Below are 18,223 nucleotides of genomic sequence, written 5' to 3'. Positions count from 1 at the left end.
TTCAAAAAGCAAAAAGGGAAACAGGTTGATATTAATTGACAAATGCCCATCAGCGAGTCAGGTAAAATCTCAGTTCTAGAGTACCCTGGGTAGGTATGGGATGGGAATCAACACCTTAAGGATCAACACCTGAGGGAAAAGAATTTGGGCAGAGAAGGAGAAGGCCTCAGCTGACCCTGCAGGAGGCTCTGAAGCTAGGATTATCCAGTTTTAGGTGGTCCTTTTCTGAGACAAGCAGTTGCTCATGTGAATCAGTTATTGTGTCCAGACTACCCGAAGGAAGAGCTATGATCTTGAGCAAAAGAAGAGCATCTTCCAGAGAGAATTGAGAGCTTAGGGTTTCATCTGGCGGCACTCCTGACCGCCAGGGAAAATGAGAGGAATAAGTCTTTTGATCTGAAGGGGGCATCTGGGCAGCGCATCTCAGCATCCACTGCAGTAGACAAGCCTGAGTAGTGTACCACAGTCTCTTACCCTCAACACACTAGCCCCTGAGCCTGATGGCAGAACAGAAGTAGAGAGGAGCCAAGAAGCAGTAACGTCTCTGTGTGCCTCGGAAGCCAGAGCTCTGCTTCGGTTATTTTATACCCCTACAGTGCTCAATGAATGGAGAAATCAGGAAAGTCAGGTTGGAGTTCAAATCCTGACTTCATCCTTTGGGCAAATTAATGGACTTTTAATGTTGGTTTCTTCTGGGACATATTTTCCAGGCACATCCTCCCTCATACCTATTTCCACTTAAACCTCTGGCCACAATGGTGATGTTTAATTAAAAAGAGACTATGGGGCCGGGCATGGTGGGTCACACCTGTAATCCCAGCAATTTGGGAGGCCGAGGCGGGCAGATCACCTGAGGTCAGGAGTTTGAGACCAGCCTGGCCAACATGGTGAAATCTCATCTCTACAAAAATACAAAGATTAGCCGGGCATGGTGGCATGCACCCGTAATCCCAGCTACTTGGGAGGCTGAGGCAGGAGAATTGCTTGAACCTGGGAGGCGGAGGTTGCAGTGAGCCGAATTCATGCCACTGCACTCCATCCTGGGAGACAGAGCGAGACTCTGTCTCCCCCACAAAAAAAAAGAGAGAGAGAGAAACTATGGTACCCCATTCAGGTTTGTCCACTGTAGTGGATGCTGTTATGTACTGCCCAGATCCTTCCTTCAGATCGAAGGACTATTTCCAATGCAAAAATGTCAATCTCATATATGGTTTATCCATATATATGTCTTACCAACTTAACTGTTAGTTTCTTGAAGGAAGAGCTCATGTTTTCACTATCTTGCATTTGATCATATGTTTTATTGGCATAATACTTTACCGTATGCAAATCCTCCTACACAGGTGATCCCACTTGGATTATTCTGTGAAATAGGGCCTTTACAATGTTGCAGATGAAAACACTGAAGCTCATAGAGAGTAAGTGACTTGCCCAGGGTCACACAGTCATGTGATTGAACTCAGGTACCTGAGCCCATATCCCCAGACACCAAGTTGAATATTTGTTACTCAAGAGGATACAGCCTTTATGTTTATTAATGCTTCATGGTTCATAAAGTGCTAACAAAGAAATTATCCCATTTGACCCAAATAATGATCTGGTAAGATTTTCGTGGCTGGTGCTATTATACATATTTGATAAATGGAGACTCATCCATCAAAGAAACGTACTACTTCTTCTCTGACATGCAAGCTATTATGCCAAGTTAAAGAGAGCCAAGTATGAATGGTTCCAAACCCCTTCAATCAAGAAGTTCACAATCTAGTGCAGGAGATGGACACCTTATTGACTATTACAGTGTGACAAATGCTAAATAAATGCTGATATAGCATGACAATTATAAAGCTAAAGTATATACACAAAGCTATGTAAATGAAAACAGAAAATAATTCTGTTTCCTGAGAGTATTGGGAAAGTCTTCAAGAAGGGGTGATGCTTGCTCTGTGCTTTGTAAGGCTGTCCTCAGGTGGAAAACAATGTAGAATTCCTCAGGGACAGGATGAAAGACACACTGTTGTAATAGTGCATAGTCTTCCCAATAAAAAGCTCCAACACTGAATAACTTGCCAAAGTCTCTTGGTTAGTAAGTAGTCAAGCTGGCATTGGAACAAGACTTTTGCTTCCCAGTTAAATGCTGTCTTTTCCTAGTGTGTTATACAAAGGTGGTAGCACTTAATAAGTGGGGTATACTATGATGCAGTACTTTCTTCATGCTCTCCTAATGCAGATATTTTTTTCCTTTCCTCTTTTCCAGTGTTCCAAGACGTACATGTTATGATATTTGTTGGGTTTGGCTTCCTCATGACCTTCCTGAAGAAATATGGCTTCAGCAGTGTGGGTATCAACCTACTCATTGCTGCTTTGGGCCTCCAGTGGGGCACTATTGTACAGGGAATCCTGCAAAGCCAGGGACAGAAATTTAACATTGGAATCAAAAAGTGAGCATCCTTACTATGGGCTGAATGTTTGCATCCTCCAGAATTCATATATTACACTCTTAGCCTCCAACATGATGATATTAAGAGGTGGGGGACTGGGGAGGTGACCAGGTCATGAAGGCAGAGCGTTTATGAATGGGATCAGTGTCCTTGTGAAAGAGGTCCACAGGAGACTCCTGACCCCTTCCACTGTGTGAGAACACAGCTGGAAGGCACCATCTACCAACCAGAAAGGGAGCCCTCATCAGACACCAAGTCTGTCAGCATCTTGATCTTGGGCTTCCCAGCCTCCAGAACCATAAGAAATAGATTTCTGTTATTTATAAGCAACCCAGTTTATGGTATTTTGTTATAGCAGTCCAAGCAGACTAAGACAATTCTTTATTTATCAGCCATTTCATTTTCAAATCAATCGTTTCTCTGGTAGTCCCCTGACATTTACTGTACTGGCTGGCAAATTGCCTCCCTTATGCAACAGAAAATTGTTTAAATTCAAAAATCTGAATCAATGCCTTCCTCTACTGAGCTGGATAATACATTCATGTCTGTAACCTCTCTTGTTTGACTTTGAGGATATGAGAAACTCTCTTCCATAAAAGTATTATTCCTTCCATCTCAGCTACAGGGAGCAAAAATTTCCCATTAGTTATTTTTCAGATTGTTTCTAAAATGTAAACATGTATTCTTGTTGTGCAATAGTAAACACACACCCCAGGAAATAATTCACTTATTAGATCAACGAATATAAAGGAAAACCCTAAATGAGATAAAAGGTGAGTTAAAATATATATGCATTAGAGCAATTAAAGAGTGTCTGGTCAAAAAGAGGAGGAGTAAGGAAGTGGGGGATGATGAGTAAGCCTGGGAAGCACTGGATGTGCCTGGTGGGAGATGGGATTGCACTTTGGTCAGTTTTATGTTGGGTGTGCATTACTCTTCAATTTATTCTTGTTTCCCTTCAGCATGATAAATGCAGACTTCAGTGCAGCCACAGTTCTGATATCTTTTGGAGCTGTCCTGGGAAAAACGAGCCCCACCCAAATGCTGATCATGACAATTTTAGAAATTGTTTTCTTTGCCCACAATGAATACCTGGTTAGTGAAATATTTAAGGTAAGAGTTAGAAAATTTATACTTTCCTAGCTTTGGGCATCAGTTCTGGCTACAAAAAAACAATGGGTGTCTACGGTATATGGGAGCAAATCTTGGTGAGAGTGATACCGTAGCAAATAGTAACAATAACCATCATTTACTGAGTGCCTACTGTAAACTAGGAGTTTTGTAAACATTATCTTATTTCATCTTCACAACAACACTGCATTGTACGTATTATTTTTATTATCATGTATACACCATAAAAACTGATTATCACAGATGCTGAATGGCTTGTGAGAGTCTGAATTCACCTCCAGATTTTTCTAATTCCTCAACTCTTCTTTTGCCTATCAATGATGAATTCCTCTTTTATATTTTTACTACTAGGTGAATAGCCCCATATAAAACCTTGTAGTGGTTTTTGTTAAGGCCTCAGTCAAACTTTCTTCTCCACAAATATTTCATTGATTCCCCCCAGGAATAATAAATAAAGAAAGAACATTTAGGGGCACTCTAGTACTTTGTTACTTTGTTTATATTTCTATTAACATTAATTCAACTGCAAATATTTTTGATAACTTTCTAGATGTTGGGGACTCAATGACAAACAAAATATGAAAGTTCCTGTTTTTATAGAGCTTACACTCTAGTGGGAGAGACAGAAACCAAATAAAGAATTACACATTCATCCACCCACCCAAAGACACAAACACACAAATGTTATTATAAATTGCAATACATGCTATGAAAAATATGTAGGGTAGGTCTATGAGAAAGTGTAACTGGAAGATTAGATTGTAGAATCAAGGAGGGGTTCCCTGAGTAAGTGACAGTTACGCTGGACCTAAAAGATACCTAGAAGTTTTCAAGTAACTAATGGGGAGAAAAGTTCTTTAAGCCAAGGTAACAACAACCAGTCTTGAATTGGTGATGAGGAACTAAAAGAAAACTTCTAGAGTAAGGTGAAAGGACTTGAGCGATACCAGATGAAACCACCAAAGTAAGTGGGTCAGATTAATAAAGACTCTGTAAACTCTGTGTGCTAGCTGAATGAAGACTTATTTGATGGTTCCAAAGGGAAAAACAGAGAAGGTTATTTTGCCTACAAATATGTGAGCGTTTCAAGATAGGCACAGACTCACATGGTATTTGGAAAGTCCAAGCATGATTAATAGCCACCTCCCATCTTCCTGAAGCCACCTGGTGAAGCAAGGCAAGGTTTCCCAGCTGGGAAGGGACTAAGTGTTGCTGGGAGGCTAAAGATTGCTAGATAGATCATATATGCTGGGAAGATATTTGACTCATTACAACCAAGTGTGGATCTTCAAGGGGACTGGGTCTGTCTATGTCTAGTAAACAAAGGAACAACAACTAGGAGACCCTTTTTACTTAAATTTGAAAATCTTTCATAAATAGATGTGTGTCATCTTACTGTCTATAAGTACAATTTGACCCTTTGAGTATTCCCTCTAGAGGAAAGAAATGTAGAAAACTGGGTCAAATCCACATCATATCCTAAAGAGGAATCTAAATCTCTTGAAATGAATCTGGGACCTCAGCTGGTTTTCATGTCATCATAGAGCAGAATTTAAAAAATATGGGTAAAAACTCTGGTTTTTTGAAGTTTCAAGTCTTGAGTTACAATTAAGTGAGCTTTAACTGCAATTTCAAGTGAACATATCATCTTCGTTTTGTATTGCAAGCAGTATCTTTTTTTTTTTTTTTTTTTTGGTTTGAGATTAGTTCTTGCTTTGTCACCTAGGCTGGAGTGCAATGTGACAATCATAGCTCACTGTAACCTCAAACTCCTAGGCTCAAGTCATTCTCCTGCCTCAGCCTCCGCAGTAGCTGGGACTACAAGAAGTGCACCACCACGCCAGGCTGAGCAATACATATTTCACTCAAAATCTCCATCACCTAGAGAAGTAACCTCGCATGTCCTGTGTGCCCACCAGGGAACTAGCACTTTAGAAATATGTTCTTATCTAAGTCTCACCACAAACTCTGTTGAGAGTGGGTAATATTTCCCCATTTTACAGAACTCTTAGATCAGAGATGTTTAATAATTTGTCTAACATTGCAAGGAAGTAACTGACCTAGGATTGAAAGTCAGTTCTGTATGGCTCCAAATTCTGTGCTATTTCTGTTTTACTCCCTGTTTTACCCCCCATTCTCTGACACAATCTTTCTGTCCCTCTTTAATTTTTTTAAGTTGTTTAACCAACAATGCAATTCTTTCATGGACTTGCCTCCCATAAATGAGTCTCAGGTTCACCTCTATTTATATGAATGCTATTTTGTCCCTCAGGCCTCTGACATTGGAGCATCAATGACGATCCATGCCTTTGGGGCCTACTTTGGCTTGGCTGTAGCAGGCATCTTGTATCGATCTGGACTGAGAAAGGGGCATGAAAATGAAGAGTCCGCATACTACTCAGACTTGTTTGCAATGATTGGTGAGTGTGGATAAAGTTGCTTGAATCTTATCTATTTGAAAAGGCACCAGAGAAGGTTAACTTCAACACGGGTGTGAGATGCTCAAAAAGAACATCCAAGCCAGGCATGGTAGTGAACGACTGTAGCCTCAGCTACTCAGGAGGCTGAGGTGGGATTACTTGAGCCCAGGAGTTTGAGTCCAGCCTGGGTAACATAGTGAGACTCCATCTCTAAAAAATAATAATAATAATAATAAATTCAATTAAATTTTGAAAAAATTTAATTTTGCATACTACTTTATGCTGGCTCAATTCTCCTCTTTTCTCTTAACTGTAGATAATCAAGACTAAACAGAGACATTGTCAGTGGCCAAAGGAAACTACATCCTCCAGGCTGGGCGTGGTGGCTCACGCCTGTAATCCCAGCACTTTGGGAGGCCGAGGCGGGTGGATCACAAGGTCAGGAGTTCGAGACCAGCCTGACCAACATGCTGAAACCCCGTCTCTACTAAAAATACAAAAAAAAAATTAGGTGGGCATGGTAGCCCGCACCTGTAATCCCAGCTACTCAGGAGGCTGAAGCAGAAGAATTGCTTGAACCTGGGAGGTGGAAGTTGCAGTGGGCAGAGATCAAGCCACTGCACTCCAGCCTGGGCGACAGAGGGACACTCCATCTCAAAAATAAATAAATAAATAAATAAATAAATAAATAAATAAAGCAAACTGCATCCTCTGGACTGTCTTCCATATTCAGAACTAATATCCCCTCTTTTGGTTCACTACAGGGACTCTCTTTCTGTGGATGTTTTGGCCCAGCTTTAACTCGGCCATTGCTGAACCTGGAGAAAAACAGGGCAGGGCCATTGTAAACACATACTTCTCTCTCGCTGCCTGTGTGCTCACAGCCTTTGCCTTCTCCAGCCTAGTGGAGCACCGAGGCAAGCTCAACATGGTAAGTGCTGCCTTAGCCCTCATGGAAATTTTGCATCACAACACTGACAATTGCTCAGATAAGTAGTAGGTAATTCCTGCATCACTGCTGAACTCTCAAGACAAATCAGAAGCAGACCTTGTACAATGTTTTAAAAACAGCAACATTTATTCATTAATTCACTTATTCATCAAATCTGTACCCTGGGCTGGGCGCAGTGGCTCATGCCTGTAATGCCAGCACTTTGGGAGGCCTAGACAGGGGGATTACCTGAGGTCAAGAGTTCAAGACAAGCCTGGCCAACATGGAGAAACCCTGTGACTACTAAAAATACAAAAAAAAAAAAAAAAAATTAGCCAGGCGTGGTGGCAGACACCTGTCATCCCAGCTACTCGGGAGGCTGAGGCAGGAGAATCACTTGAACCTGGGAGGTGGAGGTTGCAGTGAGCCGAGATTATGCCATTGCACTCCAGACTAGGCAACAAGAGTGAAACTCCATCTCACAAAGAAAAAAAAAAAGAAAAAAAAATTTTTATCCTGGAAGATTAAAAAATGTTCTCAAGGAATTTACAGTCTAGTAGAGAATGAAGGTAGTCTTGTAAAAATCTTTGATTTGAGGTATATTTCTTTAATAATAGAGTTAACTGCTCCCAAGTTCTGAGAAAAGATTTCTTAGAAACAAGATTTATCAAACAGCAGAAAAAGAGAGTGGGATGATGCACACTGATTCTATTCTCCCAACTGCAAACATTCCTCTCAAAGAAATAACAACTAAATGCAATGTGGGATCTTCAATAGGATACTAGAAAAAATTTCAGTAGGAATAATGGTGAAATTCAAATGTCTTTAATAGTATTTTATCAATGCTAATTTCGATTCCATGGTTATGTAAGATTAATATCTTATTTGAGAAACTGGATGAGGGACATATGGAAACATTCTGTAGCATTTTTACAACTTTTATGTGTCTGCAATTAGTTCAAAATAAAATATTTTTAAAATTCCCCCAAATTGATCTCTTGAGTTTCTTGCCTATGAGCTAGAGAAACACCAGTAAAGGAGCAACCCTCAGATCAGCCAGTCTACCCTTCTAGCTGGGTGGGGCAGGTGGGGTGGAGTGGGGAGGAAAATGCTATTGTAATTTATTTTTTAAGCATAGCTGAGGACATATATCTTATTTCTCCACAAATTGTCTCATGAGACGTCATTAAAAACAATGAAAAGGAAAAATCGCACAGTTCAGTGTTTCTCTTTTAAAAGTACTGATGACCTCTGCTTCTCAGACAGAACAGCCAGACTGCAATTTTTCTGAGAAATTCTGCTAAACAAAAATTGATTCCTGTCCGGGCACAGTGGTTCATGCCTGTAATCCCAGTGCTTTGGGAGGCCAAGGTGGGTGGATCACCTGAGGTCAGGCATTCCAGAACAGCCTGGCCAACATGGCGAAACCCCATCTCTACTAAAAATGCAAAAATTAGCTGGACATGGTGGCGTGCACCTTTAATCCCAGCTACTAGAGAGGCTGAGGCAGGAGAATCACTTGAACCCAGGAGGTGGAGGTTGCAGTGAGCCAAGATCGCGCCACTGCACTCCAGCCTGGGAGACAGAGCAAGACTCCATCTCGGAAAAAAAAAAAAAATCAATTCCTCTTTCCTTCATCCTCAAATGTCCTCAATCCAGTGACGTTTGCAAAAACTATTGTCTTTCATATGTAATGTGTACATTTCAATGTCTCTACATTTCCTCTTTGAATATTAGAATATCATAGACTACAAAACACACGGTGGCCATAGTCATCTTTTGGTTCATGATAACCACAAACGTGTTCCGAAAACTGCATAAATAGACAAAACATTGCGAGAATATTTGCTCTAAACACTCCTACCCTCCCACTACAACATCTTTTGATTTTCTCAAATGCCTTCCACCACTGGCCTTAAAGAGTTAAGCTGATTACTCATTCACTACCAAGGGACCGGCAAGAAAGCTACCAAATGTCAACTTCTTGAAAGAAAGGCCTTCTATAAATCCAAACAACCCTCTTTTTAAAAAAGAACCAATAGCCCTTTCAACTGAAGAATGTGATGTGGGTCTCTTGAACTCTAGAATCCTCTGATCCTTCTGAATTCTCCATCATCCAGCTCACCTCATTTATGTTTCTGCCGCTCACACAGGTTCACATTCAGAATGCCACCCTTGCTGGAGGAGTTGCTGTGGGCACTTGTGCGGATATGGCAATTCACCCATTTGGTTCTATGATTATTGGGAGCATTGCAGGAATGGTCTCTGTGCTTGGATACAAGTTCCTGACTGTAAGTACAGCAGATGTTCTGAGTCAAACTCTGAATCTGCACCATTTTTCTCACATGTCCCACCAGCAGAAAAAAGCTACTAAGTTTTATTTTATAAACATTATTATTTGGAGGCCATTTGCCTTCTTTTTGGAAATACCACTCCCATTTCAGTGGTTCAGTGGTTCTACTGTACCCTGACTTCTGTGTAACAGGAAAGAATCCAGTATCAATTATTTATAATTTAGTTTGAATTAAATGTTAAGTACATGGGCATTACTTTCCTTTGGGACTGTTACATTGAAGTTGTTGTTATTATTTGTCTTATGTAATTAAGGACTCTGCTCTTTTAAGAGATTTAGGATGTCGGCCAACCATGGTGGCTCACAGCTATAATCCCAGCACTTTGGGAGGCTGAGGCAGGCAGATCACCTGAGGTCAGGAGTTCAAGACCAGCCTGGACAACATGGTGAAACCCCCGTCTCTACTAAAAAAAAAAAAATACAAAAATTAGCTGGGCATGGTGGCGGGTACCTGTAATCCCAGCTACTGGGGAGGCTAAGGCAGGAGAATCACTTGAACCTGGGAGGCGGAGGTTGCAGTGAGCCGAGATGGCACCATTACCCTCCAGCCTGGGCAATGGAGTGAGACTCCATCTCAAAACAAAAAAAAAAAAAGAGAGAGAGAGATTTAGGATGTCATCAGTAGGTGAGAAGGAGTAGGATGTGAAATGACTCCCTTCAAACCCATCCACTAAAGACTGAAATGGGCAGTTTTGCCACAACTATATATTCAAATCCTTTAACTTTAAGTGGACTTCAGATATGGATGGAGAACTGTGCTTGCTCTACATAAAATTTCTTCTGGGTGGAGAAGGAAATGGGGAGATGTAGTTCAGAGAATGCAAAGTAGCAGAAATACAGGAGGAATATGCCTAGAGCGCTAATGCACAGCATGAGCATTATAGGTAGTAAAATTGTACTGCCTATTTGTACATAGAATTTATTCTAAATGAGGAGATTTTTAGCTACTCTCACCAGAAAATAAACAAAAAAAAAGTAACTATGTAAGATGTTGGAGACGTGAATATTCTTCACTATAGTGACCTTTTTCTCTCTATATATATCTCATAACATCATGTTGTATACCTTAAATATACATAAAAAATTATTTATAAAATACTTCTTCTCCATGGAAGAATAGAGCCCAGCTATAGCTCTGTTTCAGTTCTAGAGTTCTATATGTTTAACTAAATAATAAACCTTCCTCCTTTTATAATTTTAGCCACTTTTTACTACTAAACTGAGGATCCATGATACATGTGGGGTCCATAACCTCCACGGCTTACCTGGTGTAGTGGGAGGCCTTGCAGGCATTGTGGCAGTAGCAATGGGCGCCTCCAACACGTGAGTAAAAGAATGGGTTTTTCAGCCCCTGTGGTCCCATGTTTTCTCTCACTCTGAGAAATGGGAGAGTTTTCATTTTAGCTGTTCTGGCCATGGTTTGTATTGTCTTTACTGGAGCCAAAGAGACGCACGTGAGAGAAGATCATTAGAATAAAATTATATTGGAAGAGGCATCTTAACTGAAATTGTTAATTTTAAAACATTAACAATGTTATTTTAAATGTCTTTACCAGAAACAACTGTCTCCTAGCAGACAGGGAAATTTGATAATCACAGTCAGATTATAGAAGGCTTAGTCTTTTTCTTGATCTCTCCAAAATGGAGGAGGAGGCACATATGATGAGCTGAACAGTCAGTTCCATCCAATCCACACAAAGAAGGATGAGTTGGAGTAATACAGAAAGCAGTTGGTTCTGCAGAATCAACAACACTGGTATATGGCCCCAACTCTGCTACTAACTAGTTATGTGACCTCTGAGGTATCACTCAGCATTTCTGGTTTTCAGTCTTCTCCTCTGTAAAATAAGAAGATTGGAGTGTTTATTCTCCAAAATCCCTTCTAGTTCTATCAGACGTAGATTCTTCCCTAAGTTGGGTACAAATGTTTACTTAAATGACCAGAGGAAAAACAACTATCAAGCAAACCCCAGAGAATGGAAGGGATGCCACAATATTGGAACAATTTGGTATGAATGTCATCCATGTGAAAAAGCTGAGAAGATCATAGAGTCCAGATCACGCAGAGTAAATAAAGAGAAATCAGAATGCTTAATTTTTTTAAATTGTGTGTACTTTAAGTTCTGGGTACATGTGCAGAATGTGCAGGTTTATTACATAGGTATACATGTATCTTGGTGGTTTGCTGCACCCATCAGCCAGTCATCTAGGTTTTAAGCCCCGTGTGCATTAGGTATTTGTCCTAATGCTCTCCCTCCCCTTGTACCCCACCCCACAACAGGTCCGGCTGTGTGATGTTCTCCTCCCTGTGTCCATGTGTTCTCACTGTTCAACTCCCACTTATAAGTGAGAACATGCGGTGTTTGGTTTTCTGTTCCTGTGTTAGTGTGCTGAGAATGATGGTTTCCAGCTTCATCCATGTCCCTGGAAAGGACATTAACTCATTTTTTTTTTATGGCTGCATAGCAGAATGCTCAATTTTTAAATCCAATTGAAAGCATGAAGAAGAGGGAAATGTGTCTCTAGAAATGTCTGAATGACGACTAACTAGAGGTGCATAATTTAAAAAGAAAAATCTTATCTTCAGTTTTAGCAGATTAAAATTTAACCCTGTTGAGATCAATAGTAATAAATACTTGAAAAATGCATTTAATCATATTTCCTACTAAGTAGTTTGCTTCCTTCTTCATGTGTACAGTTGACACATTTCTTCTGTATTTTTTAACCCTTTTTGCAAATTTAGAAGACAGCTCCAGAATATGCACATCTTTTTCAGTTCCTGAGACTGTAGAGATCAAACACTAAAATATTTTAATGCAAATTAAGCATGATAAAAGCATGTGTGAATGAGCTCAACTCCTCAGTGTTGGAGTGTGCATACACTGTGCAAACACCCTAAGAGGTGCCTATGATTAAGAATTCTTGAGCATCATGCCTAGACCAGTTTCACAGATGCAATAAGACAAGTCTATCTGGCTCTTAAAGGGGAGGCCTCACTGGTTGGTCAGACATTGGTTAAGTCTCATGGTTGAGGGTCTGGTCCTTGGGAATGCAGGTTTAGAAACATCTCAATTTATTCTTTGGTGGGGGTAGGAGGCAGAGGAATATCAGAAGAGGGGAAGGGGGGCAAGCCTTGAAGGTGCATTCATTTCGGTAAAATTTACATATCTCACACCAAATAAAATACTGCCTGAGAACCAAACTACTTACATGTGTCTATTCAGAATATTAAAATGCAAATTAGGTTTTTGGTAAGCATAGAACAAGGAAAAGTTAATATTCTTAAGGGATGTTTTTGCAAATTATAGCAGCATAACTCTAGTAATGCTGTTAATTTTGTATAAGTCAGTGTTTTCCAAGTTTATTTGATCACAGAACACTTGTTATCAAAAATATCTTTTAAGACCTTGTAAAAGATCTTGGCAAATTCCTGTAAAATTAACAGGAAATTTACAAAAGAATAAAATCAAATAAGTATATATAAAATACTCAACTTCACTCATAATCAAAGAAATGCAAATTAAAACAAGCTACCAGTTTTTCACTTATCAAAGTGATAAAGCATGAATGAATTAATAATAATAATAATACTGAATAATGGCTAAAGTAAAAAATTGGAATATAAATTGTACAATTTTCTATTTGGAAAAGTTCTTAAGAAGTATATAGACCAGACACGGTGGCTCAAGCCTGTAATCCTAGCACTTTGGGAGGCCGAGGCAGGTGGATCATCTGAGGTCAGGAGTTTGAGACCAGCCTGGACAATATGGTGAAACCCCATCTCTACTAAAAACACAAAAAGTACCCAGCATGGTGGTGGGTGCCTATAATCCCAGCTACTTGCGAGGCTGAGTCAGGAGAATTGCTTGAACGCGGGGAGGAGATAGCAGTGAGCTGAGATCACCTCACTTCACTCTAGCCTGGCAACAGAGCGAGACTCCGTCTCAAAAAAAAGAGGTATATGTAGCCTTTTACTAATATTCTCATTTCTAGATAGGTTTTATATTAGGAAAATAATCAGACAAGTTCATAAGCATGTTCAGAGGAGATGTTCTCACAGCATTTTTAAAAATATGAAACACTGGAAGCAACCAATACTTTGCACAATTCAAACTATGGTCCAGATCTACACTGACTCACATAAATGGATCCCTAAAACATATTTAATGTGAAAATAAGTAATATAGTAAGATTGCATTTTTATAAAAATTCATGTTTTTAATTTACATTTTTATTCTGATACAATCTGAGGGATATTAAACTTTTCTGCTTCTTTTTATCTGCAGTTTCTAATGCTTTCACAATGATATGTTACTTGTGCAGTTTTTTTTATATATTAAAATATGTAAACCCTTCAGATAAGGAGAAAAAAAAAGGAATCGGAGTTTAGTGCATCCTCTCCCTTGGATGATGAGACTGGAAGACCAAAAAACTGTCATTTTCCAATTGTTTTATTCATTGGAGTCACTCATTCAGTCTTTCAACAACTCTTTATTGTCTGCTATGAGTAAGCTGCTGTGCTAAGAAGATCCCCACATTCCTAGGTCATTTGTCATTCATATAACACCTTTATGCACTTCAATGGCCTTTTATCACATTCTTTCATTCTCAAAATTACAAAGTATTTTTTACTAATTTCAGTTTAAGGCAATGACTTCTAAGATGACATATAGAGATATACTTGAATATCTTCAATGAGCTCTCTCTACAATATATGCTGAAATTAGCTTTAGTAGCTCATGTTGTTTTATGTATTACTCTATCCTCTGTTCCTAGAAAAGAAACTGACAGAGAGTGGATACTCAATATTTATTAAATGAATCAGATCAGGTATCAATTTTTTGAGAGTGCTAAACCCTCCCTAAGGAAAGTCTTATTTCCAAAGTTTACATTAAAAGATGATTCTCTTCTTTAAGGTGTATCTCAGAATTTTCTAACACTGCTCAAGAGTTTCAAAGAAAATAAGAATATGAAAGAAAAATTGTAACAAATGCTTAATTTGCTGCTGTGTAATGTTACACTCTGGCCTGAAGATGGCAGTCATCCACACCCTCAGTGAGCGAGACTCTTTGGCTGAGATCCAGGAAAGACACTGATTCTTTTTTGTTTGCTTCCTTAGGTCTATGGCCATGCAGGCAGCTGCACTGGGTTCCTCTATCGGAACAGCAGTTGTTGGAGGTCTGATGACAGGTCAGCATAAAAAGTGAACACTTCCCTGTATCTTATGCTCTCAGATTATTTACAATAGATAATTAATGAGCAAGTCAATTGCTAAATTCAAAAATGTTCTAAACTTCTGGCAGTAAAGTAATTATGTCATTTAAAGGGGATGATTTTATAATAGTATATAAACTACTATGCAAGTAGATTTTCCTCTTCAGCGTCACAACATGACTCATTTTCCCTCTACCGTCACAGGTTTAATTCTAAAGTTGCCTCTCTGGGGACAGCCATCTGACCAGAACTGCTATGATGATTCTGTTTATTGGAAGGTACTGTACAGTATTCTAAACAAGAATGTGAACGATGACTCCATTAGTGAAAGCTTTACTCACTTCAAGCCTAGATATTTGTGTGCATAGGTGTGATGAAATTGAGTTAGCCTGGCATGGTAGGTAGCTCACACATGTAATCTCAGCACTTTGGGCGGCTGAGGCTGGAGGATTGTTTGATGCCAGGAGTTTGGGTCCAGCCTGGGCAACTCTCTACAAAAATTATAAATAATAAATTTAAAATTTTTCTTTCAATGGGATGTCAAGTGTAAAAGAAAAAATAAATAAATGAAAAGAAACTGAATGAACTACCTATTTATAGAGAGAAATTGAGATGATGTGCCCAGCCAGATAAAATCAGAAGTTATGGTATTTTCTAAAGCAGAAGGAAAGAGAAAGAAAGAAAGACAGACAGAAAGACAGAAAGAAAGAAAGAAAAGAATTTAGTTAGTAAATGTTGTTTCACTCCTCTGAGAGCCATAAAAAGCTATTCGTAAAAATAATATGAATTCTCAGAAATAGTGTGAGATTTTATACCATATATAGTCCACAGGTTTATTTGGTTAAAAACAAAAAACAAAAGAAATTTAACATAATTTTAAACTATGCTATAGGTAAAAGTAGTCAAAAGCAAGTGAAATATATAAGGTTGAAGAATTTGAGTGAGTACACATCAAGAGGTCCTATGAATAACAAAACATCAGCCTCTTTCTATCCTCCAGTTTCTCTTTACTCTATTGATACTTTTTCCCAAATTATTTCCTGCAAAGCTTGAGAGGGATAGATGTTTGGGTGTTTTCAGCAAAATTTCAGAGAGAATGAGTTTGGAAAAGCGGGAATGTAGTCAGGGTGGGTGAGATAAATGTTTTATTCTTTTATTTTTCTTCAACTCAAACAATTTTTATTCCCAGTTCTTTCCAAGCTTGAATAATAATTACCAAAAATATTTTTGTTTCAATACTAATTTCTGACAAGAACAGTGAAATAAACTATTAACTGCCCTCAAACTTGTTTTTTTAAAGGTCCCTAAGGCGAGATAACTTGACAATCAGTTCCATGGACATGGTGACCACAGCCAGCTGGAACCTGAAGTCTAAACACCATTCCTGCTCTCCAGCTTCCTTTCCCATTATCCAGAATCAAGTCCAAATAAACAAAAAGGGAGTAACCAAAGAGAGTATGGACCAGAGTGAATAGATCCTAAGTCCCAAATGGCCAGTGTAAAAATGTCCTTATGTCTGATGCTGTCTCTTGCTCTTCAATGATTAATTGGGGGGATGTAACTCATAAAACAGATAATCAAATAGATCTTCTCCAGGATTCCCAAAATACTTTTGGCAGTGAGTAAATACAGAGTAAACATGTCAGTTTCTTAATGTAGACACTATGTCTTCAATCCCAAAAATTATAAAACTGAAACCCATGAAGCAAGAATAGATGTGAGAAATCTATTTAAAAAAATAATTAAAGAAATGCATGTGTGTAAAGTAGTAATATGATGATTTTAGGTAGTGCTTTTTATTTTAAAAATAGTCTAGTTAGTAATGTTGTATCCTTGCGTGAATATTATTCTTAATTCCTTTTGCATGTTGACTATTTGCAACGAGCTCAAATGCTATCTGATCAAAGTCTATTTTGCATAAAATGTCCAATAATTAAATATTGTTATAAAATAAAACACCAGTCATTGACTCTCCTTTCTTTGGTAGTTGGAATTCATGTCAGTAACAAGCACACACGTGCACACACACACACTTCATATTTAGTCCACACTCAATTTAAATATTTATCATATATTTGCTATTTTTAAAAAATCAAGTTAATGTCTCATTATAGAATGTTGTAAAAAGTTAAATTTTAGAAAAGATAACTGACATCGTCAAAAAATCATTTTTAAGAAAATCAAATAACTTATTTTTTCTATCTGGAAGCTTTTAAAGATTTTTCTTCTAGCCTTGGAGTCCTGAAATTGTCCCAAGATGTATCTAGGTATCAACAAGGAAATCAGCCCTACCATAACTAACAGAACACCAGCTTCTGAATGAACTTAAAAATTATAACTAAGAGTGGATTATTTAATATTTTATTCCTTGAAAAAAATTATATAATTTATATGTTATTCATGTATATTACTTGACATAGTTGACTTCTTTTATTTTATTTTATATATATAATTCTTATTATACTTTAAGTTCTAGGGTACATGTGCACAACGTGCAGGTTTGTTACATATGTACACATGTGACTTGTTGGTGTGCTGCACCCATTAACTCGTCATTTACATTAGGTATATCTCCTAATGCTATCCCTCCCCCCTCCCCCCACCAAACAACAGGCCCCAGTGTGTGATGTTCCCCTTCCTGTGTCCAAGTGTTCTCATTGTTCAATTCCCAACTATGAGTGAGAACATGCGATGTTTGGTGTTTTGTCCTTGCAATAGTTTGCTGAGAATGATGGTTTCCAGCTTCATCCATGTCCCTACAAAGGACATGAACTCATCCATTTTTATGGCTGCATAGTATTCCATGGTATATATGTGCCACATTTTCTTAATCCAGTCTATCATTGATGGACATTTGGGTTGGTTCCAAGTCTTTGCTATTGTGAATAGTGGTGCAGTAAACATACATGTGCATGTGTCTTTATAGCAGCATGATTTACAATCCTTTGGGCATATACCCAGTAATAGGATGGCTGGGTCAAATGGTATTTCTAGTTCTAGATCCCTGAGGAATCGCCACACTGTCTTCCACAACGGTTGAACTAGTTTACAGTCCCACCAACAGTGTAAAAGTGTTCCTATTTCTCCACATCCTCTCCAGCACCTGTTCTTCCCTGACTTTTTAATGATCACCATTCTAACTGGTGTGAGATGGTATCTCACTGTGGTTTTGATTTGCCTTTCTCTGATGACCAGTGATGATGAGCATTTTTTCATGGGTCTGTTGGCTGCATAAATGTCTTCTTTTGAGAAGTGTCTGTTCATATCCTTTGCCCACTTGTTGATGGGGTTATTTGTTTTTTTCTTGTAAATTTGTTTAAGTTCTTTGTAGATTCTGGATATTAGCCCTTTGTCAGATGAGTAGATTGCAAAAATTTTCTCCCATTCTGTAGGTTGTCTGTTCATTCTGATGGTAGTTTCTTTTGCTGTGCAGAAGCTCTTTAGTTTAGTTAGATCCCATTTGTCAATTTTGGCTTTTGTTGCCATTGCTTTTGGTGTTTTAGACATGAACTGCTTGCCCATGCCTATGTCCTGAATGGTATTGCCTAGGTTTTCTTCTAGGGTTTTTATGGTTTTAGGTCTAACATTTAAGTCTTTAATCCATCTTGAATTAATTTTTGTGTAAGGTGTAAGGAAGGGATCAAGTTTCAGCTTTCTACATATGGCTAGCCAGTTTTCCCAGCACCATTTATTAAATAGGGAATCCTTTCCCCATTTCTTGCTTTTGTCAGGTTTG

General features: G+C 38.6%; 1 protein-coding gene across 2 annotated transcripts in view; it reads left to right on the top strand.

Annotated features, from left to right (window-relative positions):
• The window catches only part of RHAG (Rh associated glycoprotein), a 31,660-nt gene extending 15,217 nt beyond the window's left edge, over positions 1-16,443 (top strand). The window contains exons 2-10 of one of the 2 annotated variants that reach the window (XM_003833180.4): positions 2,255-2,438; positions 3,401-3,551; positions 5,842-5,989; positions 6,754-6,920; positions 9,074-9,211; positions 10,475-10,596; positions 14,393-14,463; positions 14,692-14,765; positions 15,788-16,443. In XM_003833180.4, coding sequence (XP_003833228.1) covers positions 2,255-2,438; positions 3,401-3,551; positions 5,842-5,989; positions 6,754-6,920; positions 9,074-9,211; positions 10,475-10,596; positions 14,393-14,463; positions 14,692-14,765; positions 15,788-15,805 — 1,073 coding nt within the window. In that variant the 3' untranslated portion in view covers positions 15,806-16,443. Of the gene's footprint in view, positions 1-2,254; positions 2,439-3,400; positions 3,552-5,841; positions 5,990-6,753; positions 6,921-9,073; positions 9,212-10,474; positions 10,597-14,392; positions 14,464-14,691; positions 15,482-15,787 lie in introns of those variants that run through there. The other variant, XM_034962231.1, reaches the window with a different exon arrangement.
• The last annotated feature ends 1,780 nt before the right edge of the window (positions 16,444-18,223 follow it).

Source organism: Pan paniscus, chromosome 5 (genome assembly GCF_029289425.2).
Source record: "Pan paniscus chromosome 5, NHGRI_mPanPan1-v2.0_pri, whole genome shotgun sequence".
Taxonomy (NCBI): Eukaryota; Metazoa; Chordata; class Mammalia; order Primates; family Hominidae; genus Pan; species Pan paniscus.
Note: the sequence above shows the minus strand (reverse complement) of the source record. Positions and strands in the feature narration are given on the sequence as shown.